At 41.4% G+C, this 27,077-nt stretch overlaps 1 protein-coding gene across 2 annotated transcripts; it reads right to left on the bottom strand.

The window, feature by feature from the left end:
• Positions 1-237: 237 nt before the first annotated feature.
• On the bottom strand, positions 238-26,784 carry axl (AXL receptor tyrosine kinase). Of its 2 annotated transcripts, none has more exons than XM_085371091.1 (20): positions 26,195-26,784; positions 22,791-23,001; positions 22,286-22,386; positions 22,013-22,195; positions 18,943-19,023; positions 18,723-18,838; positions 16,755-16,950; positions 12,401-12,540; positions 12,155-12,299; positions 11,971-11,988; positions 11,054-11,183; positions 10,697-10,788; positions 8,825-8,920; positions 8,477-8,554; positions 7,936-8,028; positions 7,389-7,510; positions 6,712-6,821; positions 5,983-6,142; positions 5,220-5,356; positions 238-2,474 (listed from the first exon to the last, which is right to left on the bottom strand). In XM_085371091.1, the coding sequence occupies exons 1-20, from the start codon at positions 26,355-26,357 to the stop codon at positions 2,027-2,029; spliced, it is 2,820 nt and encodes a 939-aa protein (XP_085227217.1). In that variant the 5' UTR covers positions 26,358-26,784; the 3' UTR covers positions 238-2,026. The 2 variants fall into 2 exon arrangements, with proteins under 2 accessions (XP_085227217.1, XP_085227216.1); XM_085371090.1 differs by having other exon boundaries at positions 11,971-11,991.
• Positions 26,785-27,077: the final 293 nt, after the last annotated feature.

The raw sequence follows: 27,077 nt of genomic DNA on the forward strand, positions 1-27,077 counted from the left end.
TCCAAAGACACAGATATAAAACAGGAGACATATGTGCATTCAAAGTGGTATAGCATCTGAACATGGAAATTTAAACCAGTACCTCAGCCTCAGCACCACTGTTTGTGGTTCAGAAACAATGTGGTACTCCCACTGAGTCTACAGTACCAAAGCTATTACAAGAAATGTACACTTTTAACAAGAAATTTCCATAATGCTACTAGTATAACATACTATTTTATATACAAGTACCTTTGATGTATACAACTAAGAAACACAGCGCCTCACTGACATTTTTTCTCATCCTGAAATGTGTGCCAGATTATTGTCAAGGCCATTCCAATGACAAAATTATAAACTAATGCAAATACATAAAAAATAAGTGCATACTGCTGTGTCTTTCTCTTGGATTCTGCTATGTACAGCGCCAAACAAGTGGCAGGATGATGTCACATGACGAGGTTAGTGATGTTTTCCAGTCTCCCAGACTCTTCCCATCAACAGAAAATACTGCAAATGTGTCATGTTCTCTCAGGTTTGTTTTCTGCTACTAAGAATAGGAAATAACTGAAATACAACAAAAAACCCCAAACAAAAAGGATACACACATTATAAACACACACAGATACAAAAACATTAGTGCAAGTTGTAGAAATACAAAAATCAGCATTTTAAAAAAAGTGTAATAACACTGTGCTTGACATAAAAAAGTAAAGGTAAAGAGTTTATCCCATCAATTGTCATGGATAATGGATTCGTTTCCTACATCCATCCACCTGTACCTTGAATCATCTCTGTCCTCCTGATTTGACTAGTACGTCTGTCCCTCTAGAAAATCCTCAGATTCCTGAGTTATAGCAAAGATATATACATACGTGAATCAGGACATGCACATGTAACAACTGTCAGTGAGGAAAGACTTGCTTTGTTCACACTATGAATCGCTCAGTGTACTTGATGCACAACCAACAGTAAAAACCCTGGGGAAGATACAAGACTTTGTTACAGCGGCACACCGGGCTCCGATGCAAATCCTGTATTATTACTATGTTTTTTAATGAAGTACCTTTACTTTTATTTGCAATTTATTTTTAATTTTTTTTAAAGATGTATATTGGGAATAAATCCTTAGATGGAGTGCAGCCAACACTGTGCAACTGTTGGTTGCACTCCATGGTGGAGGTTGAGCATCATGCACAACCTCCTCCATGAAGTTCATATTTTGACACTTTTGACAATTTGTAAGATAATGAAAAATAGGGTCCAGTTAAGGCAATCAAGCAAGGCATTCTGAACCTCTTCATAAACTTTCTTACTGTAGGTATTAACATAACCTTAAAAACAACAAGTTTTCTGATCAGATAATTCACCTTGTGTAAAACAGGCTCTGCTGGTTCTTTGTTCCAAGAATGAGTGGACTTTCTGCTTCAAAAAATGTTTCCTTGGGTGTGACAGGTCCTCCATACAAGTGCTGACTCACTGTAAAGTTCAAGCTTTTGGGTTTAGTCTGGCAGTGTCTGAGCTGGTTTTACCAAGAGGTTTATTTATTTTGTTTTTTTTAGCTTAATTACTCTTTTGCATTCAGGTAGTTAAACAGAAATGGTGTGTTACGGCTAAAGCAAAAGGGAATTCATTTCACTGATTCTGCTGCAGTGTGTGTGGCATTGTAACATGTAATGTACACCTCTTCACCCTCTTATTGGTAAGGGTGTACCCAGCTGCTACAGCAAATGTAATTTTACACTCACTTGGCTCTGGATAGTGTAATAAAACTTCATAAGACAAGGTTGGCTTATAAGGCGTTTTTTCAACCCGTCATCTTATAAGAAAGGGGTTGAAAATAAAATATCAGTCCTTCACGTCCTTGGAATGAATTTGGCTGCTTGTTTATGAGTACGTCTGTGCAAACTATATATAGAGAGCCACATAAGGTTTCTTCTTGCTGTTAGAAGGAATCAGCGACGGGCTGGATTATGTTCTTTGTACTTGAACTGGGATAGCACACTTTGGCAGTGACCAGTCTTGTCATTTTTAGGCAGTGAGTCTGTCACTGCCAGGGCATTTTCTTGGATCCATTCCTGTCCTCGAGCAGCTCAACAGTTGGAGTGCGATTGGGAGTGGAGTGGCATGATGACTGTAGAGGCAATGTGGCTGTGGAGGATGATACTGGCATGTCCAGGCTCTCCATGGAGTCAGAAAGGGTTCGGTTGGTTTCGTGCTGTGGACAGAGGACATAACGGTTGGGGTGGTGGACCTCCACTGTGGTCACAGACTCCAGGCCTTTCAAGCAGAGAGGGGATGAGCGTCCAGTGGGGTCACGACCACCAACGGCTCCGAGCTCCATGGAGGACTCGTCCATGTTCACGTATAGAATCTCATCTGGATCTTGTGGGTCTGGCAGATCCTCAAGGGCTTTTTCGAGCTCACAGCGCAGTGACTCGAATGATGGACGATCTTTTGGGCTCAGCAGCCAGCAGGAGAACATCAGGGAATAGCTGGAGGAGACAAAAGAATGTTAGTGGAGAATGTACTGTTAGCATGATAACAGTGAACAGTGACATTTAATATCCCATGGTGACCAAATGTTTTTATAGAAATAAGCAGTTCTGCATTTCTATGTACTTTATTTTCCTGGACAATACTTTTAAATATCGGATAATTTCTAATATTAAGCTCTATATTTCCCACTTGATCTTAAAAGGTCCGTTTGGCTCATGTTAAATTTTGGTTTATATTTTAATACATTCCGTGTTTAAAATCCTCTTTTCCTCACTTCAGTTTTCTGTGCAATTATGTATAATGTCAGTGTGACTGCTGTAAAAGCAGAAAGACTGGAGAAGTCTTTAAGCGTTGTTACGTTTCGGTGTTGTCAGTGTGTTCTTTTTGGCGTGACTGTTATGTGTTTCCTGTTTTACTTTGAAAGTCTGTGTTATCTTAGTCTTTTCAGTTTACGTTTCCCTGTCTCGTCAGTTCTGAGTTGCCCCAGCTGTGTTTCCCTCTTGTTGTCCATTTTCCTGATTGCTCCCTCTAGGTATTTAAACCCTGTGTTTCAGTGTGTCATGGTCGCGATCTCCCCCGTGTTGTAAATAGTTTGGTGTTTTGTTGTAAATAAATAGTTTGTTGTAAATAGATTTGTCGATACTTTCGTTTCGGGATTTTGGTGGTGAGCTTTAGTGGGGGGTTTTTGTGTGTTTTTTTTTTTCCTTTATTTTTACTTTTTTCGTGTTGCACTCCGGTTGCCTAGGCCGGGGTGTAACATATGGGGGCTCGTCCGGGATTGCCTTCGCTGGGGGGTCCGGGGACCGCCCCAGCCTTTGTCGTCTGCTGGAGGGTCCGTGGGACCGCTCCAGCCTTCATTCGCCTTCGCTGAAGGGTCCGAGGGACCACTCCAGCCTTCATCCGCCTTCGCTGGATGGTCCGTGGGACCGCTCCAGCCTTCGTCGTCCGCTGGAGGGTCGGTGGGGCCGCTCCAGCCGTCATCAGCTTCGTCTGCCTTCGCTTCAGCCGTCCGTCTCCGCTAGAGGGTCCGAGGGACCGCTCCAGCCTTCATCCGCCTTCGCTGGAGGGTCCGTGGGACCGCTCCAGCCTCCGTCGTCTGCTGGAGGGTCAGTGGGACCGCTCCAGCCTTCATCAGCTTCGTCTGCCTTCGCTGAGGGGAGGGTCCGTGGGACCGCCCCAGCCTTTGTCGTCGTTGGAGGGTCCGTGGGACCGCTCCAGCCTTCATCCGCCTTCGCTGGAGGGTCCGTGGGACCGCTCCAGCCTTCGTCGTCTGCTGGAGGGTCAGTGGGACCGCTCCAGCCTTCATCAGCTTCGTCTGCCTTCGCTGAGGGGAGGGTCCGTGGGACCGCCCCAGCCTTTGTCGTCGCTGGAGGGTCCGTGGGACCGCTCCAGCCTTCATCCGCCTTCGCTGGAGGGTCCGTGGGACTGCTCCAGCCTTCGTCGTCTGCTGGAGGGTCAGTGGGACCGCTCCAGCCTTCATCAGCTTCGTCTGCCTTCGCTGAGGGGAGGGTCCGTGGGACCACCCCAGCCTTTGTCGTCGCTGGAGGGTCCGTGGGACCGCTCCAGCCTTCATCCGCCTTCGCTGGAGGGTCCGTGGGACCGCTCCAGCCTTCATCCGCCTTCGCTGGAGGGTCCGAGGGACCGCTCCAGCCTTCGTCGTCTGCTGGAGGGTCAGTGGGACCGCTCCAGCCTTCATCAGCTTCGTCTGCCTTCGCTGAGGGGAGGGTCCGTGGGACCGCCCCAGCCTTTATCGTCGCTGGAGGGTCCGTGGGACCGCTCCAGCCTTCATCCGCCTTCGCTGGAGGGTCCGTGGGACTGCTCCAGCCTTCGTCGTCTGCTGGAGGGTCAGTGGGACCGCTCCAGCCTTCATTGGCTTCGTCTGTCTGGATCAAACTTTTCACTTGGTGTTAAATGTTTGATTTTTGGGTGGGGGGAACTGTTACGTTTCGGTGTTGTCAGTGTGTTCTTTTTGGCGTGACTGTTATGTGTTTCCTGTTTTACTTTGAAAGTCTGTGTTATCTTAGTCTTTTCAGTTTACGTTTCCCTGTCTCGTCAGTTCTGAGTTGCCCCAGCTGTGTTTCCCTCTTGTTGTCCATTTTCCTGATTGCTCCCTCTAGGTATTTAAACCCTGTGTTTCAGTGTGTCATGGTCGCGATCTCCCCCGTGTTGTAAATAGTTTGGTGTTTTGTTGTAAATAAATAGTTTGTTGTAAATAGATTTGTCGATACTTTCGTTTCGGGATTTTGGTGGTGAGCTTTAGTGGGGGGTTTTTGTGTGTTTTTTTTTTTCCTTTATTTTTACTTTTTTCGTGTTGCACTCCGGTTGCCTAGGCCGGGGTGTAACAGCGTGTAGCCTTGGTTGAGTTATGGAAACAGGGTACTTCTATTGGAGATTATGTATCGGAATTTCTGGAGCGGGACCACGCCTCCAAACACGCTCCTTCCGGTTGTCATCTATATAGGTTCCCCCAGTTCTGCAAGCTGTTCATTCTCGTTCACGTGCCCCACCCTCCCTCCCTCCTTGTTCTCAATTCTTTAACTTCTTCATTTCTATGTAGTGCATGGGGATCTGCCAGGCCCCTTCGAGGCCTTCCCCAAACCGCAGCTCAATTCATGTCAAAACATTCACTTTTACCTACTAAAACGCTCTCAAACCTAAAATGAGGACGTGGGCCCAGCTAGTGAAATGAAAAGGGAAAAGATTTCATTATCAGCAAAGTGTTTTTTATCAAGGATACTCACATGCTGTCCAGACAGTCTGGAGGCTGCTTGAGACGGTTTCCTTGTCTCAAATAATCATAAATCTCACTATTTTCGACCCCAGGGTATGGCGTCTGACCCCGAGTGGCGATTTCCCACATGGTGACTCCAAATGACCACTAAGAGGGAGCAAGAGAAAGATGGAGAGGCGTACAGGGAAATAAAGAGAGAGAGGGCGAGGAAGGGTTTAGCATGAATTCCTGTAGACTTTACACACCTTGTCACACATTAGTGAAACATGAGTCTACACTGGTCAAACACTGGCTATGGAAAAATATCACAGTCATGTTTGTCTTGGATTTTTGGACATCCTGCTTTATGAACAAGCACTAAAGAATGCAGATCATTTTAAGTGCTGCACTGTATAAACACAACTGCACATGTGCATGGACACTTAGGCCCTTAAAAATACTGTATATGTCATTAGCTTACCAGCTGCTAAAGTTGATATCACTCACAGATGTTGGTCAGGACATATTTATGCATATTTATACTGACATTTACAGATATTTTGGTAAATAATTTTGTCTTCATGACCAACTGGTATGCTTAAGCAATGTATAAAGTACTTGTTTCTGAGTACTTCAGGTCTTCTAAAAAAATTTGACTATACAGCTTTAATTCCCAAAACACATTGTTAACTGTTTGAGAAGGGGTATTTTTGTTCCCAAGCCTCTCTAATACTGAAAGCCTTTGCTCTGTATTGTAGGGCACACAGTAACAAACACACAGAAGATGAACTTACCACATCACTCTTTGTGGTGTAGACGCGGTCAGCTAAGCTTTCAATGGCGATCCATTTTACAGGCATCTTGGAGATCCTGCCCTGTCTGTAGTAGTCTCCATTGTAGATCTTCTTGGAGAGGCCAAAGTCAGCCACACATACATTCATATTCTCATTCAGCCTGCGAAAGGGCATTTAGACACGAGCTAGAGTTATTACACTTGTGTTGGTCCTATATATATTGAACAGTATCTACATATCGACAGTCTTATTTAGGTTTAACATCCAAAACATTTGTTTTGTACCACTCATAAACTGGCAAGGCAAGTTTATTTATATAGCACAATTCAACAACAAGGTGATTCAAAGTGCTTTACCGAGACATTAAAAAACAAAAACAATAAAATGCATTATTTAAAATTGATTAAAAAAAACAGTAGATAAAATCAGAACAGTAGGTAAAATCAGTAGTTAGAATATAAGTTTTGAAATTTAAGCTTAAAAGTGTGGATGGCAAGGCTTGCTTGCATCATTAGTCTTTTATTCTAGCAAAAAAGAGACTAATGCCTAAAACTGACATCTAATAGTCATGTTTAATATTAAGCAAAGTCTGTAGTTCTTGCTTTACTTCTTTACCGAGATCTTCTCCAACCATTGTATGTTGGATAAAAAAAAAGGAAAGAGAAAGAGCAAACGAGAACACCCACAGGAAGTGAAAGAGCAAAATGCAGAAGCAGAGATTGTGCTTACATGCAGTTGCGGGCAGCGAGGTCTCTGTGGATGAAGTTCTTGTTGCTGAGGTATTCCATTCCCCTGGCAATATCGGTCATGAACTTAACCAGCATTTGAGATGGGAGGTACTGCAGGATAATACAGAGAGAAATAAGTTTTGTTTTTGTTCTTTGTCTAACAAAGCTGATGTGTACTTTCTGTGCAATAGAGGGCACCAGAGCCCATCGTGTTTCAAGTCTGAATGGAGCACTCCTTTGCTCCAGATACTCCTCATGTGGAAACAATAGAGTTCAGCTCCACTGTGTTCTTGGAAACTGTGCATGGGTGTTTCAATACTGTGTATGGATCTTGTTTTGATTAGGCTTGTGTTACCCAACTTCGCTCTTCAGGGACTTACTGCGTAAGTCAGTTTAAAAAACCAAAACCAAAATAAGTATTAATACGTAACACTTCAAATAAAGACTTGTGTTTCCATAATCTCTGACTCTACGTGTTGCCGGAAAAAGTATGGGTGGAGACTTGTTTAAGAGATCTTTGAATCTCTGTTGAACTTTGGAACCCATTTAGCTGACAGACATGTGAACTTATTAAGCTGTTAAACTGTGTGGGACTGTATGTGTGCATATGCATAGGTGACTGTGAGTGTGCATGTCTGTTGCTGATTTTGTGCATTTGTTTGCTGTAATCAGACTAACCACAGGACAGTCTCCCAGCCTTGAGTATAGCAGATAACTGTGCAGATCTCCATGTTTCATATACGGCAGAATGACCACAGGGGAGGGATATCCTTCACTCTCCACAGTCTGTAGACACACACCTATTAAAAAAAACAAAACACAAAAAGAGCTTAGTATGCACAGAGACTTCATGCCTGTTCTGTCTATTCAGAAATTAACGTCATTTTACTTTTAATCCCCAAAGTCTTGACTGTGTATTTAAATAAGTGTCTACATCTATGAAGAAACAACACACAATAACTACAACACAAAGGATTTGTTTTCTTTGGCTCTTACACAGAATACACAGTATATCGCTAACATTTCTCTGTGAGTTTTCTGGATCGTCCTAAAAAAACAGCTGCATTGAGCAACAAATGCCTCCAGCGTTTTCAGTTGGATGCAGACAGAAATTTCAAAACCTAAATGGCTATGTGTCATTAAGTGTAAATTAGAAAAAACACAACCTTTTGCAATTCAAAATTGCCAACTTTTGACATGCCAAGCAGCAAAAATGCCAACTCACCAAGGAGCCTCATGACATTGGGGTGGTCGAACTCTTTCATGCAGGCAGCCTCTCGGAGAAAATCTTCCATCTCTGAGCGTGTGCATATAGCAACTGGGGAGAAAAAGGTACAGAGGTGAAGCCACATCACCCATGTGTTACTCAGTAGGTAATGCATGGCACTAAAACCAAAAGGTTGACAGTTTGCAAGAATAAGAAATAAACTATTTGAGAAGGCCTTTTGACTCCCTGGATTTATTTAACTGTGAATTTATACATGTCAGCATTTTTAACCACTGAAGTTGTTTAAATTTTTCAACTAGAGTCCCTCCATAATTTAGTTTTGAAAAAAAATATCTAAAAAAAATTATATGGGGTAAAACTTTCTCTTCTGCCAATATTTTCTAAAAGCTGACTTTGTCCGTTTTCTGATGAAAACTGAGATTTTTGCCCTGAACACTTGTAAATTTTTGACCTAAGAGGCTGCTTATCAAATGCCCTGTGTTCCAGAGATGAAGGGATTCATTGTAGAGATTGCTGAGTACTTTTACTGTCTACTCACTTTTCATAGTCTTGACAGCGACTTTGAGAACAAACTCTTCTTGAGTCAGCAGCCCTTCCATCACAGAGCCAAACTCCCCTGAAGACAGAAAAACGTAGTTTAAAAAGCAATTGAAAATTGCCACTCATTCATTTCTCAACTGTAAACAGTTTATACAGCTATTAAACAGCAAACCGCTTTACTATACAAATATATAACATATTTGTCTGACAGGAGATAAGTAGAAACCTGCATTGGTGCTATGGCAGACAAGTCTATGAACATGTACCAATTTTGATAAAGAAGTGTTAACAAAGCCTGTGATTAAATATATGTATATTAAAAAAACAACAAAACATCGAGCACTACCTTCTCCCAAGGTCTTTCCCAGGGTTAATTTATGTCTGTCCACCATCACATCTTGGAGCTTCTGCTTCAGCTCGTCGCTGATGCCCAAGCTGTTCACTGAAGAAAGGGGAGAAAAAGAATTTTAATGCTGCTTAGCTGCCTGAAGCAATTTAATTAACAACACAGAAATGAGAGAATAACAGCCTGAGTTTGCCAAACAGCCTCGCTAGCTTTCCCAAAACCGCAATGCATGACACTAAGCCAAAAACAAAGTGTTTACTTGTAAAACTCCCCCAAAATGAGCATTAGTCTTTCCAATTTTAATCAGTTTGTTAGTAACATTATTTGAAGTTGCATTCAGATAGTACATTATCTTTTTTATGCACTTTTTCAGGTACATGTGTTTGTTGCAAGTCTAACATAGTTTTATGTCTAAAAGACAAAACAAAACCATTAAAAGTGAATCAAAATGTTACCAGGACCTAATAAATAATATAACATACTGAAAGTAAAAATGCTTCAATTACAATGCAAAAAAGTGCAATATTCTTTAAAAAGCTCTGTTGGGAATATGTGACCCCAGTTTTGTTTATTACCCTTTTCTATAAGTCTATGTGATCCTGCAGAGACCAGGTTGGGTTGAGGGACACGAGGTCAGAGGATTAGGCTGGTTTAAATACTCACTCCACAGCTGGCTGTCATTGAGCAATAGTGGTAAGCTGACTGCGCTACACATTTTAGCTCTGTTTTCACATCTGGGCCAGGATGTGACAAGGCTACAACATGCTCAGAGATCCCCTCCAGCTGCTGCTACACCATCAATCTGTCATGCATTGGACAACAATCTACTCGGTCTTCAGGCATGTTCCAACACATGCTGGCGTGACCAGCTATTAGCCAAGGCTTCTAACATCTAGAGCTTCGGGGTTTGACTCCACTCTGAGAACTGGCTGAAATTACCGGTCAGTGTCCACAGCTTTAATTCTGTCTAAATCTCTCCAATCTGATCCTTTCCCTTTTACCCAGTGCAACTTTCTTCATTCACTCTGAGTCTATAATATCTCTTCATCTCTGTATCTTGGCCCCTCTTATTTTACTCACTGAATAGTTTTTTTTCTCTCTTTTCCCTGCAGTTTTATCTTACTCCTGGCCTCTTTGCAGCTATTGCAAGCTGAGACTTGACCACGAGGACTAAAATACTGTGTGTACTGGTTACAATGGCAAGACAGGTATATCAAATCACGAGGACTCTCAGGGACTGCTGGCTGGGGAAAGCACACAAACTACTGCTTCTATGATGCTACCAGTTTGAGTTAAATGGCACTGTTACTTTATTTCCCAACACCACATGCCTTTTCCCAATTTGGAAATGTGGAGCGGTTATTTTAACTTGTTTTTAACATCTCCAGTATCAAATTAAATTTAACTTTAATTTGCTTATCTGAAGAGTCTAGTTTAATTTTGATGTTCATGCTTCATTGCACAGGCCATAACTTCATTACTACATTTCCTGCACATCTAATTAATAGGCCTATTAAAAGACTGTCTTATGTAATATAAAATGCTCACTGTTGCTATGGTGTATGTCAGCTGAATGAACTCTCCAGGGCTATTATTACTGTGGGAAATGAATTACCTGTCAGAGCATTTCTGGCTTTGATCAACCAAAACAAACTAAAGATGTTTTTCTTGCTTTGAAATAATGAGAATAGAGCTGTAATTGTGTGACGCTTTTCTTCCACAGAACTGCTGGTTCCTGTTATGTCTCTTTCTTTAAGGGCATGTTTGGGCATGCTGTTAATAAAGAGTACCTATTTCTGCCAAAAGGACAGCTGGATGCAAATACAGAGTATCAGCTTTCTGCCAAACATGGCAGACTACAGAGGAACTCACATGTTGCTTCTGTAGTCCTACGGCTGTACGAGCGGCGAGCACGGTACCTGACCACCAGCTCTCCACTCTCCATCATGGGTTCAAACGCCTCTCTGTGAAAGGATACATCACAAGAAACAGAGCAAAACACAAAGTCAGGTCACACCAGTGAACAAAAGTGAAAAGATGGATTTGGGCTACATTTCACGAAGCTATTTTTAGTCTTTCAAAACAAATGTTATTGCTTTATATAAATGCTTTAGAAGTGTGCAAGTGAGGCAAGCGGACTGAGACCCAGAAAAAATTGAAACTTTTTGGTTTGGCACAGTCACTGAGTCCCTCCCTTCCAGCCACAAGGAGCAGTAACACCCTACGCACCCAAAGCGCGTCTCCTTGCGCCGCAGCTTGGCCACGTAAACAGCCAGGAACACAGCTATGGACACAGCACCGGTAATGGCCATCACCACATAAAACCAGTGCCAGGAAAAGGCTGGGGGCGATGATGGACCTGAAGGAAAGGGTGTGGATGGAGACAGATGAGCGTTTAGTAGTGTAGGTCTTGTAATTTGGAGTGGGGATTTAGGAGTTTAAAGCAGTAATTAAGTTATTTTATCAAAGAAGAAAGAAGACATGATTTGTGTAAGTTATATTAGCTAGATGACAAAAAGCATGCTAAAATATACATGCTGAATTGTTGGGAATAATGGTATGAATCAAGTGAAGAAAGTGATAAAGCAGACTCTTTAAGCTAAATCAAAAAGTCCTTCTTTTCCTAAAAATATAGTCATTTTCTTCACTCTAGAAATACTTTGCTGTGCCATTTCCCACACTGAAATTTACTCTCCAGTCACTGCCACAATCTACTGCTGAACACTCACAAACTCTACCCAGTGTTTACAACTTCTCTTTCTTTTCATACTCATCCTCCACAACTTTGCTTGCTTGTTTTTCTCCTTTCATTTGCCATTTTGTTGTTTGAACTGTCTGTCTAGCTCTGTTAGACAAAGCAAACAGAGATTCTCACTGCTCCTGCCAGTTATAAATATTTATGCTTCTTCTCCTCATTCAGCCCCATACCCCTCTTCCCCTTTCCCTTCTCTGTGAGATCATCTTCTCTTTTTTTTTCTCTTCGTTCCCTTTTTTCTCAAAATACACAGTGAAACAGACTAAGAAGAAGTAGTCCAGTTATGGAGAAAGAAACATGAGCTCACTTCCACTATCACTGTCATTGTGTGCTACTCAGAGAGGTGACAGAAGAATGTTTGTATGTGTACATAAATCCAGTCATTGCTCACCTCTAAATTCACCCATTTCTGCTGGTGTAAAAAATAGAGAGCACGTGTTAATATTTTGACTTTTTTAAAACAGATCATATCAAGTATATTTTAGCAACCACAATTTCATCAAACGAAATCATTGCTTTATAAGAATAATACGTTAATCACACCTGTTGCAATGAATTACGATTTTGTTACTCACCAGGAACGTTGAGTGTCAGAGTCTGAATGGGTGCCCAGGGTCCTTGACCCGCCCCTGTATAGGCACACACTCGGAAAGAGACATTGGACAGGGGGACAGACAGATTGATTGCGAACTCAGTGCCCAATCCGGTATTGACGACAACCTGAAAGAAAAAAATCGGTCTGTCATTATTAAGAAAAATGGACATTTTCTCCATGCATTTGTAAATTTAGCAACTTTGTTGACTGTGAATGTGTTCCTCACCTGCTGAGTAGCAGGTGTGCTGTACTCCACCATGTAACCCTGCAGCTGCCCATTTAGTTTTCCTGATGGCTGCTCCCACATTACTAGTACCTCCGTCCCATTTAACTTAGCAGTCACATTAGCTGGTGGATTTTCAGGCACTGAAAAAGAAAAACAACAACGAAGCTCTGAAGCATCTCAGTTTTCTCTCTCCCTCCTGCAGACTAGGATTGCTCAGTTTTCCTGTTTATCCCTCTGTGTTACCTTGCCCACTGGTAGGTGGAATTAATCAGTGCATCTGGGAGCACCCGTCCACTTAACTTGTGTCTTTCACACAATTTGTAATGACTCATGGAAACAATCAAAACAATTTTTATTTATAATTATTGTAAGTGTACCATCAGTACTTTAACTGTGTGCTAAGTGGCCTGTGTCAGGCGGACTGGAGTTAGCCAGGCATGTGTTGTTTTGACAGCTTAGAGCCTCTAGGGTGTGGATAACTCTAGCAGCTGGAGGGAGAAGATGTCAAAGAATGTGGAGAATTTGGCTTTATTAGGACAAAAAGGCATCTGAGGGCACCGCAGACAGGGGTGATTAGTCAAGTTCAGAAGCTGCTCGGGTCTTTCTTTGTCATTATGGTTCAGTAAAGTCCTGTGTCTACTTCACTTCACACAGTTCCTTTTCTGTTGGCCATTCCTGTTATTGTTTTATTCATATTTATCTGGCTTTGTTTTTGGCATTTGGGAGAAGAGAGGGGAAAAAAGGCATCTGGCTACCAAAATACCCACTGGAGAGAAAATCTAGCTGAATAACATGCTAGAAATAGTGTGAGGAATTTATGCACTGTGTGTCTAGTGTGTGTGTGTGTGTGCGCATATGTGACTGATGCACTGTTTAGGACAGAAAACCAAGAAAACTTTCAATAAGAAGAAGTGAAGGCTTATTTCCTGTGTTAGTGTTTAAAGCTTACTTTGTGTTTGCTTCTCACTCTTGGTATGCTCCCAAAGTCACACAAACAAGCTGGACACCCACACACACCCACGCATGAGCTAAGTCACCGTGCGTTTGGGAAACACAGCCCAGCCCTATGGATGATGTTATCAGGAAGCGTTTGGCGGGTGATTGTTTCCACATGTGGTCCTTATTCTTCCTGCCAGCGGCAACAAAAGCAAACTCTAAGTCAAGTTTGTTCCAGCAGTTCGGCTCCGCATTTGCTTAATCATCTGTCGGACTTTCTCTCTCTGCGTTCTCCACCTCTTTGTTGCCCATACTCTTTTACTCTCCTTCTCATTTTCTCTCTTTCCCTGACTTCTATCCAACATAATTCCATCATCTTCTCTCCAAGTTTTCTTCTCCTTCATTGCTCGCCCTGTTTTAATGCCGTTCTTTGTTCATGGAGTGGCGAGTTCAAGTGAACAGACATGTTGATGTAAAATGTAAGATTAAAAAAAAAAAAAAAAAGAGTTTCCCTTGGACAAAAATAATTAGATTTGCAAACTTCAAAAAAGGAAATGAGATGTTTATTTGTGCTTTTTCAAAAATGCCTCGTGTTTTTTATTCTTCTGAAAGAATGAAAAGCAAGCCCTGACTTGGCAAGAGATTGAGAAAGAAACTCTTGAGCCACAATTAGTTCACTACAGCAAAGGTTCAGATTTGAATCCACAGCAGACTTACTGTTTCACATCCTGTTGGGGTGAAGAAAGTGTCAAATGATCAGATTTGGAAGATTTTGAAAAGTTGTTTGAAAGCAGGGATGTGACTCTTTCCTCATTCTTTATTCTTTTTTCCATTCTTACAGGCTGTAGGCCCTTTATGTGGTTGAACATATGTATGGAAAAAGGTCATCCTTAAGCCAGAAACTGACTGGTTCCCATGCATGAGAACTAGGAAAGCTCTACACAGGAAACATGTGCAACACAAATGTTAGTGTCATCAAAAATGTCTTAACTTTTAAGGCCATCCACCTTCTTTCAATTTAACAGCACAACCGACTGCTGTCTGTCTGGGAAAAAGAGTCATTTAATGCTTGAGAATGCATTTTTGTTGGCAATAGTATTAAGCAGGATTAAACGTGACACGTGTGCACATTGGGGTATGTCATCATGACTCACTTCCATTGGGACAGTGAATCGGGCTGTTCTGTGACTGTTTATTACATCTCTTTGGGGGTACAGACTGACGTTATGCAAGGTGTGTACAGAGAATCAGGACTCCATTAACAGCCATTTAGTTTCTTAGTAACTGATTCTTTGTTTATTCTGTCTGTGTGTTTGTGATTTTTTTTTTATTCTGGGGTTCTTTTCAGACAAACAAAATAGACTTGTGGTATGTAAAGAAACGCAATAAATGTAAAATCTCATCTCATCGCAGCGTTAGGATTAGCGGGGTGACATGGGTCGACTCGCTTCCTCTCCCTCTGACGAGCCCTACCCCCTCGTCCTCCTGGGAAAAAAGTAGACTGGGAAAATAGCTAGATGAGTGTTTTCTCAAAGCACCCGCTTCTCCCATTTTTTTTTCTGCTCTTCCATCCAGTCCTTCCCTACTCTCACCACCACCACCACCACTTTTTCCCTTTTTCCCACAGTGCCTCGCTCTGTGTTCTGGAAAGGAAAATCATAAGTCAACTGAGGTTAAAAAAAGGGGGGGTGGAATGAAAGATGAAGGAGTCAAGCTGAAAAACTGGATTCAGAAAAACTTGTTCAGCTTGTTCGGGGGTGCAGGAAATCACATCCTCAGCAATGTTTGTTGGATGAGGTAGAAAACACTGGCTGAAAGATAAATGAATAAAAGCAAGCCCAGTTCATCTGGAGGAACCAGATGAAGAACACGAGACATAAAGGGAGAGAGAGTTCAGCATACATGCACAATTTATGAAGGATTTAAGGAGGCAGAAAGCTACAGAAGGCTTCAGGCTCAAGAGAAAAACCTTGTGGGAGTTTGTCAGAGGCTTCAGCAATGAAGCACATGGAAAATGTGGAAAATATTGGTGTGCTGTAAACAGCCAAACTCTCTCTATTGTTCTCTAACTCAGTTTACCCTTAATGCCTCCTGAACTATTTTTCTCAAAAGCTAAATGTTATGTTTCATATGTTGTCATTTTTTTCCCTGTAAAATGAAATGAAGATTGCTTTAGCTCAAAAAAAGAACTGAAAATTCTGCTTGTTCAAGGACTGCTTCCCTTTTGCGTCTTCCATTTATGAGAAAATGAGAAATACTGTGTTTACAGATTACAAGCAGCTTCCCTCATGGAAACCCCCAATCACTGCTCCTGTGGCATGTCTCCTCTCTCCATTCCTATTTATCCAGGGATACAGAAAGCATGAGCTGGCATGGAAAATCCCACCTCAGTCTAAACTCAAACACAGGCTAGCATTAGAGTTTGGACAGAGTGCAGCAATCCTAACTGAAGCCTTTCAGGAGAATTTAGCATCTACCTTCCTTTTCTCCATCACAGCCTTTTCTGTCCCTCAGCGCCAGTCAGCCTTCTACTTCAAGAGTTTATATTTAAAGCTGGGTTCACAAGGGTACAGTCACTCACATCTGGTAACCTTCATAAACACAGACTAAGGAAAAGGGGCACAGTAAGGAATATTATGACTAATGGTGCACTGTAAACTAATTCCCTAACTTCATGTTATCAGAATTCAGAATAAGTCTTGACTTATAATGATCCAAGTTGAAAATAATTCAAAAGACTCTGCAGGGAATTACATCCACCTTAAAATAGATCCAGAAAAAAGGGGTCGTGGGGCTAAAACACTGAACTTTTGCCAGCTTGAATTCTAGACAAGACAGAAAACAGTCAAAGTGACTCATGCCCAAAGCATAAGACAGCAATGAAACACAGCTGGAGTATATTAACTACATCTTAAACATAACATAGTATCAGATATGCAGACCTAATAAGTGAAGTAGGCTTAAGTCAGAGTTCCAGAACTATGATTTGGGCTTTAATCTACTTTGTCATCCTGGAACAGAACAGCTAGGCCCTGTGAAGCCATCATCTTTATTATTACTGTTTTAGTCCCATTGAATAGGCTTAGCTGAGAAAACAACACTAACACATGTTCAGTGTGACTGAGGACATCATTCTGTTAGCATATACTTGCACATTTAGCAGTAAAAGTATCCCGCTGGCATTTGTTTGATATGCACTTATAGAAAAATGACCCTTACTACAGAACAAAAACACCATAAAAAGCAACTCAGTGGTGTTTTTGTTACTGTGTAGATTCTGTCCTGGTCTGGTTACAGTTCACAGAGCCTTGACCTTGAAATACTTATGAAGAAATAATCTCACACACAGCGACATAAAAAGATGCGCACATCCGGACAAGACATCCTTGGTGAAAACAAACAACTCTGCAAAACTAACCTCCTTCTTTGGTACGTAGCTCCACCCAGGGAGACCAATCAGATGGGCCTTGGCTGCTATGGCAGGCCACTCTGACAGCATAGAGGGTGTGAGGCTCCAGGTCTTTGATGATGTGTGAGGATCGTGGCATGGACACAGTCTGATTATGGATCAGCTGATGTGGGCCTGCTATGATGGACTCTCCTGAATGTTTGGCCTGGAACATTAAGATGATAAACATTATACTTTGTATACTTTGTAAACAGTGGTTCCTAATAATCAGATTTACTGGTTTACGTGCAAACAAGAAGATGATGTGCTGTTTTTGAGTCCAAACAATGACTGAAAACGATATAAGGAGAAAATAGAAAATCCCTTTGAGCCATGCCAATCTCTTTAACAAATCAAGGAATTTCTGTATGCATCTCTGTGCTTTGCTTGTTTATTTAAATTTCTTCACAGACAGGCGAATTGGTTGTGCAGACAAAATGGAAAAAACTGAATTCTTTTCTGCAGTTTCTTAAGCTATTATTTGTTGCTGCTGCTGGTGGTGGGGTCATTAAGTGTTAATTTTTAACAATGCTGTAAAATGTTCCTTTGCTGCTCTGAACAAAAGCCAAACTCAGCAAGGTAGACTAAAAGCAGAACCCGCCAACCAGACATCACAGGCAGAAACCTGCTGTCTCTGCAAAGTCTTTATGGTAAACACATTTAAAGAGGAACACTAGAAAACAAAAGCTTCTTTGCAGCAATTTTATAACCACATTAAAGTTGCTGGTCTAGGCCATTGTTCTGCAGCATTGTTCATTATCAACAAACTTGTTTGAGATGGGTGGAGTTCACAGGTGGAGTTAAAAACATTATAAATAATATGCCTAAAAATGAGCAGCCACACAAACATATGTTTGTAGCAGGTGCTGATGTGTACTGTTTTACCATATAAAGCAGGAATGGGTAGAGGATGAGTTATGGCAAGAAAAGCAAAGCAAAATCTCTTTAATTTAAAACTAGGCTAGCAAAAGGCTCTGAACTAGAGAATTAGCAAAAAAAACACCATGAGCAGTCAGAGGTCATGTGCTATAGGAAGCTTAAGTCTTTTTCCTTATGGCATGAGTTAGACATCTGAGGATGTCTTCAGTTGCATGAATGAGGAGAACTGTATGAATGTGTGTGGGTTTGTAAAAGCTCGATGAATCACCGTCCAGCCTGCAAAACAAGTGTGTTTAATCGAATAGTACAACTCAGCCCTGAGTCACACTCCAGCATGCATTCCCCCTTGTATGGCTCAGACCCACAATACCTGCTGTCACTGACCTTTCCTGTTTTCTTTTAACAACTTTCTCCACGCCTTTCTTTCCTTCTTTCTTCCCTTCTTTCACCTCTCTAAACCACTGCCTTTTCATGTTTCTCTTCACTACACAAACAACCGTTAAATTCAGCTTTTTGCCCCATTCTCCTGAAGTAGGCCCCTTTTCTTTTTCCCCTACAAGGGTAAAGGGGTTAGAGAGAGATGGAGGAAGGGAGGGGGCAATAGTATCAAGAGGTATGAGGGGCAGCTTTATTAGAACCAGACGTTTAGGGGTGGTGCTGCAGTGTTCCCTTCTCCAGGAGAAAATTTTCCTCCTCTCAGCTATGAGCTATAACGGCCTCAAAGCATGATAGTGGCAGAGAGACACTTACAGAAAGAAAGAGAGGGAGGGAGCGGTCCTACATAAGTCCAAGAGGCCACTTTCCCAGAGTGAAACATGACCCACTGGTACATGAATAAAGCAGGGAGGGGTAGAGGATGAGTTATGGCAAGAAAAGAAAAGCAAAATCTCTTTTCTTTAAAACTAGGCTAGCAAAAGGCTCGAGAATTAGCAAACAGAGGAGTCAACGATCAATTGTTAACAGGTAGAAACAACAAACAGCTGCTGTGGTTATTCCAGCTAGGGTTCTGAGCTAGTTGTGCTATTCACATCTCCCACATTTACGTCTAGTTTTTCTCACCTGAACAGAACAGTTGACTATCTGGTAAGTACCTCCGAAACCAGGTTCCCACGATAAATGAAGTGTGGACTGAGTGATCTCTACAGCTCTCACATCCTGAGGTTTGTTGGGGAGAACTAAACAACAAAAACAACCCCCAAAATTAAAGATGTAAACATAATTATATGCAGATAAACTAGCAATGGCTGAAGTGACACTGCTTTCATGGGCTGACACCTACCAGTGATGGTACCAGATCGGGAGCTGGCCACACCCTTACGGTTCTGGGCCTCACAAGAGAAGGTGCTGGTCCTGTTCAGGCCTGGACAGAGAAATGAAACATCCAGGTGTGAGGAGGAAACACTTCAGTATGCTGAGTTGCATGTGATGTCAATGTGAGAAAAATATAACTAGAGTGAGAATAGCACGAGGGTAAAAGTTCCCATTCAGTAACATCCTCTGTTTGTCAGTAGTATTAGGTAGTAGGGTGCTTCTTCCTGAGAGTGTAATGGTCGTTAATCCAGGAAAGACTTACAGATTGTACATTTTGATTTGTGGTGTAAAAAAGTGAAAAAATGTGCAGCTGCTTCAGCTTTGGCAAGACAAGACAGTGTTAAACGTTTATACCTTATCTAAACATTTCAAGAAATTAACTTTATTCCATTGTGAACAATGAATCTTAATGTGAGTAAATACATGCAGAATTCAGGTTTACTTGTTGCACATGTTTAAGCAACGAGAGCTGACCAAAGCTGTGTACTAACACAAATAAAAGAGAGGAAGAAAGAGCAGGATAAAAAAAGTGTAGTATGAATTTCAATGATAGAATATCAGTTACTATAATATTAAGTTTGATCAAGCCAATAAAAAGCCATATAAAGCGTAGGTGGAGATTTGCTGATATTCAGGTTGAAAGGCATCAAAAATGTGCTTATTCTGGTATAAATCATAATATTTTTAGGACTTGGATGTAGTTTTGATTAAATAATTTTTTTCTCAATTGGCTACTATAACCAATATTATTTTCCACAAGATCATCAAAAAAACCCATTTTGGTTTTAACTGCTATTTGACGTAATTTGAGGTTTGGTTTTTCAAAACTGCAGCTTCATGATAAAGCAAAAGTTTCAGGAGTTGCAAATGCTTTTTGCTTTGTAGGCTGGAGAACAAAGAGTGCAGCCTAGCTGAAGTCTAGGTGTAATATGCTGAGCTGCTGCCTTCAAGAGGAGCTGGGGGTCCCGTGAAGGGGGAAAACAAGTATGACACACTGACATTCAGCAGAGAATGAGTCCTCTGACAAAGTGACTCACAGCGTGCTCACACATTGAGCATTTTGTAATGAAACACAGGCCTACACACACAGACAGACAGTGAAACATGTGACATTCAAGTTTATCACTGTTATCTAACACCCCAACATTGTCAATAAGCCACAAGCTGAGAGTGACAGAATCATGCAGTGTGTTTGTCCTGCGCCGACGGCACCATGCCCCCATTGTGCCGTGGCCGGAAAAAGAACAGGGGGTACGATCCTCGCTGGCTGTAGTGAGGGGTTGTGAGAGGGGAAAAGGAGGGAGGGGAGCGTGAGCTGACCACTGGCTGTGTGCGACAGTGAACTGCTCATCAAGCCAGATTGCGCCACTTGCTCGTGTCTCCTTCCTTCCTCATCAGAAAACCACAAAACAACATCCTTTAACAGCTGGAAATGTCATTATCTGTTACTAGGAAGAACCTCATGATCCGTGCAGTATTGACCAACAGTGTCAGCTGGGAAAGGCAGTGCGTGGCTTTGGTACTTTTTTTTTTGCTAGACTAACATTTTCTGTGAACAAAGTAATAGTGTTAGATTTCTCAACTTTCTTAAAAGGAACTGGGATTGTGAATACTTTAATGGTTCATGAATAACCAAAATGGTTTAGAACTGAAGGAGAAATGAAACTGATAATGAAGTTGAAAGCGTTGACTTTAGCAGGGGAGTAAACCAAATCAAAATCAAATCAAATCACTTTTATTGTCACATCACATGTGCAGGTACATTGGTACAGCACATCTGAGTGAAATTCTTGTGTGCGAGCTTCACAAGCAACAGAGTTGTGCAAAATACAATAATGTAAACAAGCAAAATACAAGAATGGCTACATCTGAAACTAATAAATATATGTACAATATATAATAGTATATGCATTATGCAACATAAATATGCAACATAAATTTATTTTGATGAATAGATTTTTTTTGCCCAAGACACAATAAAAAAAGAAAAAGAAGAAAGAAGAACAGTTTATGAGGACTTCTCAAATCATGAAGCCACACATGTATGGCTCTTGGTTTCTTGCTGGTTGGAATGTTCTTCATTCCATTTTTCTTTATGGGCTCCTTGAAAGATTATTTGTGTTTGCCTTGGTTTGGATCTGTGGTCTGCCAGGCCAGCTGTCCATACCAGAGTTGTGAGTGTAGGTTACCATCAATCGGGTCCTAGTCAACACCATGAAGCCTGCTCCGATGAGTCAAACCAGAGCCTTCAACTGAACTTCAACCGCTCCTTACTCCTCCCTTTTTCCTTCTGACTCAGCCTCCTCTGTTTTTCAGCCTACCACTGGTAGGCTAGCTGGCAGGCATCTGTAGTTTGCATTCAAGCAGCAACAGAATCCCCCTCCTTTATCTCCTTCTTTCTTTTATCTCCTTATGTCCTCTGCACATCAATTTTCCATCTCCCAATTTCCCAATTGTCCTTTCTGTGCTTGCTGCTCCTTTTTACCCACAAAACCACAAGGCATGTCCTCAATGGATTCACTGGCAATGTGCCAGCCTGGCTCTCTCTGGGGAGGGTGGTTATTTGGTAGTATTGTTTTGGCCATGAAAGGAGGATTTGAAAGTCTTTCAAACACAGGAGATAGTTGCTATACAGTTTTTGAAGAAGGTCATTATAACCAGTCTAAATAGATTAGATTCAAAAACTCAACTCTGAACCACAACTTCTTGAAGGAGGACTTTTTACTCGTCTAATATTTAATTTGCATATTATTTTTTTTACCTGCAGAAATTAGCATTTGTAACTCATTAATCATTTAAGTAATTAATCTTCTCAGTTTTTAAAATGTGAGGACCCACTTCTCTTGCCAACATGTCAAGTTTGGGGAGAATGTTTTTCTTTCGTTTTTTTAAAAAACTTTTTTTTAACTTGATCATTCGTTATTGTTTTTATTTTCTCCTGTCCATTTCACTGTCAGTGCAAAATGAGGATTTGAGAAATCTGTTTGTTTAAACTGGACTAACTAGGCTGTTGTGCTTGACTGAGTAAAACATGATACCTGTGAGGTTGAGGGTTGAGGGTGAGAGGGCCACTGGATCCGTCAAAACATTCAGAGGATGGCCATCCTGTAGCCAGATGACCCTGACTGGTTCAGGAGGCCCGTGGGCTGCACAGTGAAGGCTGAAGGAGACATTCGCCACGACAGTCATGTGGTAGGGCTCCAAAGAAAAATGAGGAAGGCCTGAGAAAGACTTAGCTGAGTCAGGGTCTCCACTCCTTTAAACAATCCAAATCTATAGACTTCTGTAGCTGTGGTTGTTTAATAACTCACCTTCCAGCTGAATACCACCCTCATCAGAAAAGGTCTCATTGCTTCCTGATCGAACAGCACATTTGTAGTAGCCCATGTCAGGGAGCTGGACTTTCTCAATTCTGTTATGTATATAAAGAGGAATATTTTCAAAGGTTTTGTAAAGAGCAAAAAATGTCAAAGCAAACTGGTAATACAGGGAGCTGATGTTTACTTTCTTTCTAAATTTAACATTCAGTCAAGCCTGAATAAAATATTTCAAGTTACAGCAGATTAGACAAATGTGATTTTCCTTGGATTGCATAATTTCTTTGAGAATTGATTTCTCTGGTTCTCTACTGAGAGTGGAAGTCAACATGGTGACATAATCCAGCAACAGCCCTGTTTGAGCTAGAAACAAGACGGGGTGGAAGAACAGGAAATAAACACATTTTTAGACCAGGTGTGACTGCTTCACAATACATAATCCTTAAATCTTAAAACGAAAAGAAACTTCCACATGTTAGCAGCCAAAACTGCATCCTACCTCAGTGTGCTTATGATAGTCCTACTGTTGCTGCCAGTGAGAACTTGGTACTGATTATTTTCTGCATGCTCCAGTGGCACACCATCTTTCAGCCAGATCACATCAGGGGACTCCACGTCCTCACTCCCTTTACCATTCAATTTGCACTGCAACGTAACAGGTTTGCCCAGTGAAGAGATGACAGTAGTGGGACTCTTTACAAACTCCAAATCTTTGAGAGAGGAAAGAAGCAGAAGAAGAGGTTAGCATTTTTCAAATGCAAATTTTTTGCAGTCCAACTGCAACTGAAAACGTATCTTTAAAGAACAAGATTTCCCACTCTTCTCTTTTCTATAGAATCTGTGCAGCTACAAACTGAGCGTAGCATTACTTCAGACAATGTTTAGCTTTGTCTGCAGTCTTGTTACATCAACTGATAACAGCTGATCTCAGTCCAGCCCAAAAAACCTACTGCTGGCTCAGATGGTACCCTTCTGTGCATTCTTCAGGCAGATATCATACAGGCAACACCATGTCCTGCTCCTGCAAGCTGCTTTGCAACCCACCGTGACCCCCAGTGCCTTCATTTCATCTTCTGCTTGACCTTAATGTGACGTATGTTGTCACTTTGTTGATGCTTGCTTTGAGCTGTACATGTTTGTCTTGCTGTTTCTTTCATAGGACATAATTTTTCTACCACAAACAGTCATTACTAGAAATGAAAGGTTCACTCTTTTTTTGGGCTAAAGTGGTCCTGACTCAACTGTGATTGTTCTGCATGCATGCGCATGACACCTTTCAGTAGTTTAATTCACATAATTAGATTAACTACATTAATCATGTCATCTATCCAATATAAAACAAAAATAAAGAAAATGCCTAAGACAAACTCCCATAGATTAAGGTGAAATAGTCCAAACAACAATTCAAAACCCAAAGATATTTAAATCACAGTGACACAAAACACAGAAAAGTAGTAAATCTCCACAATCCACAGCAAGTAGCAAATTTTGGTTTAATAAATGTCTGGAACATTAAATCATAAACAGAATTGCTGTTGTCCTATTAATCAATCAGCTAACATGTCCAGCACTAAAGTCTTCACTTGATTCTGTCTGATAAATATTTATTGCTTGTGACAGACTTACTTTTGCAGTTGCCAGGATATGATAACCCGAGCTTTTGAAAGACTCTGGTTATCTCGTGCTCCTACTGATAGTGAGGCTGACCTGAGAAGGGCAGCACTGATACTGAGACAAAGGCTTCTTGTTAGAGGAAGGTTGCCTATGTTGCTTAAACAATGTCTGAGAACTGAGAGCCCAACACAAACTAAACGTAATTATAATCACAGCTTCTTCATAACAGTATTCACAGACCTGCAGCCTATAGATGTCTGATGTCAGAAAAATGTTGAAAACGGAGGATCATTCTTTCTTTTTACCTTCTGAAACTTTCAATGATAATGAATTAGAATACGTAACTTAAAAACCCAGATTTTCTTTAAACCATCAAACTGGCAAGCGCACATAAGATGTGCACAGATTTGTGATACAAGAATTCTTTTCTTTTTTTCGCAGTATCACATAAAAATGCAAAGCATCCACTCAACCAACCAAGCCAAGGCAACTCCTTGTAGATAAAGAAAACATAAATCATTTGAGGATGAGCAAACTTGGTTTTCAGAGCAAGAATGAAAAAGCAAGATTTTCTCAAGCTTGTCAACACGCCCTCCTCGTCTATTTCATGGTCACCTTTCAACCTTTGACCCTTTACAAAGACCCCAAAGACCCATTTCACTATAACACATAAATGGCCATAATTCAACAACCAAAAACAGATTTAAAATGCACCTTTTTGCAGTACTTATTTTACTCTTAACTATAACATGTCTTGACAGAGTGTGTGCTTCCCCACCTCTTTGTCTCTGTGTGTTTTCTGGCATTAAAAGTCATTCATCCCTTTATTTTTTAAGCTTGGCTGAGCTCTTTCAATATTCTACATGACCCTGGCTTTGTCCTCCTCGCCCTCCAGTGCATTGAACCAAAAAAGCCTCATTTTCTCTCTCTGTATCTTTTTTTTGCTGAATTCATATAATAATAACCTTGTAAACATTTTACAAGATTGCAGACAGACAGAGAGGGGAGGCTACAGACAAACTGTGTGTCTCTGTTTGTGTGTGGCCTGTCTCCACTGATTCATTGGTGCCTAACTACTTCATCGCCTCCCTATTGTTCCCCGAATTCCCTTCAGGTCCCCCACTTTTTCCCTGATCTTTTCTTTCCACCCTGCCTCTACTCCTACTCTCCACTCTGTGAGAATGCTCAGATGTTAAATGTCATTGGTTGTGCACATACCAAAAATGTCTGACACAGTCTTAAGCATTTATCCTCCTCTCCCTCCCTGCTTTATCCTCCTGCATTTTTAACAGTGTGGAATCCATTCACTGCCACGCCTTTGCCCTTTCTCCTTTTCATGCCATTCATCACTATACATTTTGCCACCTCCCCTCCAAACTCTCTACTCTTGCCCTCGTACCCCATCCATCATTGGATTGGAGTCTGAGTCAGACAAGCTCTGACTCACAAACCAAAGCATTTGCCCCCCTGAACCCCTCCTCATCCTTCAGATCCTCACATCCAAATAGGAACTGAGACATCCGAATAAAATTCTCCATTCTTCACATCGGTGTCTCGTAATCTCCCTGCCTGCTAGTCATACATATACTTAGGGCAGCTGCCCAAGAGACAGAGTGACCGCAATTGTCAAAACACATAAGCTGACAGGTGGACGTCCATGTAGGGATACTGTTTTCATCAACTGGGTGCAATTGAAAGTTCCCAAACAGTCAGTAAAGTTTGTTTTAAAAGATAATTAACATACTTTTGAAATGATTCTGTATAGTGTAGAAAGACTATTTTCTTAAGAAAGCAGAAATTTGGCTTTCAGCTTTCATCTTTGGCGTTCAGCAAACATTCTCTTTGCTGATTATGATTCACCCATGTCTCAAGATGTTTACATTAAATGCCCACCTTTCACTTGTTTCAGTACATCTATCAAATTCCAAATCTTGTTCGCTTGAACTCCCAGCATGAATAAACATTGATCACCTGATTTCAGAAACATTGCCCTTGAGCAGTTAGTGTTACTGGTTGTTACCTGTCAGGTAAAACTCCCCTTCACTTACTTTGATTGTATTATAATATAATAATAGTATACAATAATATCAATCCTTTACTTGCTTTTGATAACTTTTTTATGTTGGCCAGATGTTGAACGCCCCTGCAGCTGTGGTTAGCCAAAAACAAATTGAGTTAACGAGGCAGAGAGCTGACTGTGCTAATTGCTCTTTACGATGTTTCCCCCTGCACACAACTAACAGGCATATTGGGTAAATAAAAAAGCGCCCCGTTTCAGTTAAACCTTACCTGTCAGCGAATCTGCAGATGTTGGTATCCAAACCGAAAACATGACGGTGAGAATCACAAACGACCATTTAGACAAATTCATATTTTCTCTCGAAAACAAATGACCTCGGAAAAAGAGCTTCATGAGGAGAAGAGTCATCCTGGAAACATCACCAGACTCCATTACCGCATCGCAGCAGCTCAGAGATTCAAAGTTACGTTTTGCTCTAAAGAAAAAGAAAAAATTTCTCTGACTTGGCAGGTGCTGAAAATGTTGAGTATCCACAAATCAAGACCCAAACAAAGCGAATCCGAGCGTTTCAGTTCCCCGTTTTATGAAACATGCGGTTAAAAAAAAGTCTCTGAATTGCCACAAACTCTTGAGTTTCCCTTATCCTGTTGCTTTGGTTGGTTTCAAACGGAGCAGGGCTGTCTCCATCAAAAACTTTCATCTACCATGAAAAAGCGCACAGCAAACGACGCTCTAAACTTTTCCTGTCCAAACGAGAGTCTATTTCTAGCGATCAAGAGCATATTTTTAAACCAGTCTTTCCTGCAGCCGGTTGTCCAAAGTCTCTATCCTGCCTACAGGTTCCCTGCGACTCCAGACATTCCCCTGGCTTTCTTATCCCTCTCCCCCTTTCAAACACGATTCAAATTCCTCAACTCAAGTTCTTTCCACCCTCCTCATCCTCCTCCCCCTTCTCCACAGTCTCCCTCCTTTTCTCAAAGGATGTGAGAAACTCTGCGGCATGCTGATTGTCTCGGCCCAATCTCCCATTCGCTTTTTAATTACACAGGGATGCCCAGAAGTTGTAAATGTCTCCGTAAATCAACCGTTTCGCGCTTGAAACACTGTTTAAAACACAAGCCTGTGCATTTCAGTGTGTGCAACATGACAGCA

Source organism: Diplotaxodon limnothrissa, linkage group LG14, assembly GCF_057381915.1.
Source record: "Diplotaxodon limnothrissa isolate DT_005_m linkage group LG14, D_limnothrissa_male_GT1.1, whole genome shotgun sequence".
Taxonomy (NCBI): domain Eukaryota; kingdom Metazoa; phylum Chordata; class Actinopteri; order Cichliformes; family Cichlidae; genus Diplotaxodon; species Diplotaxodon limnothrissa.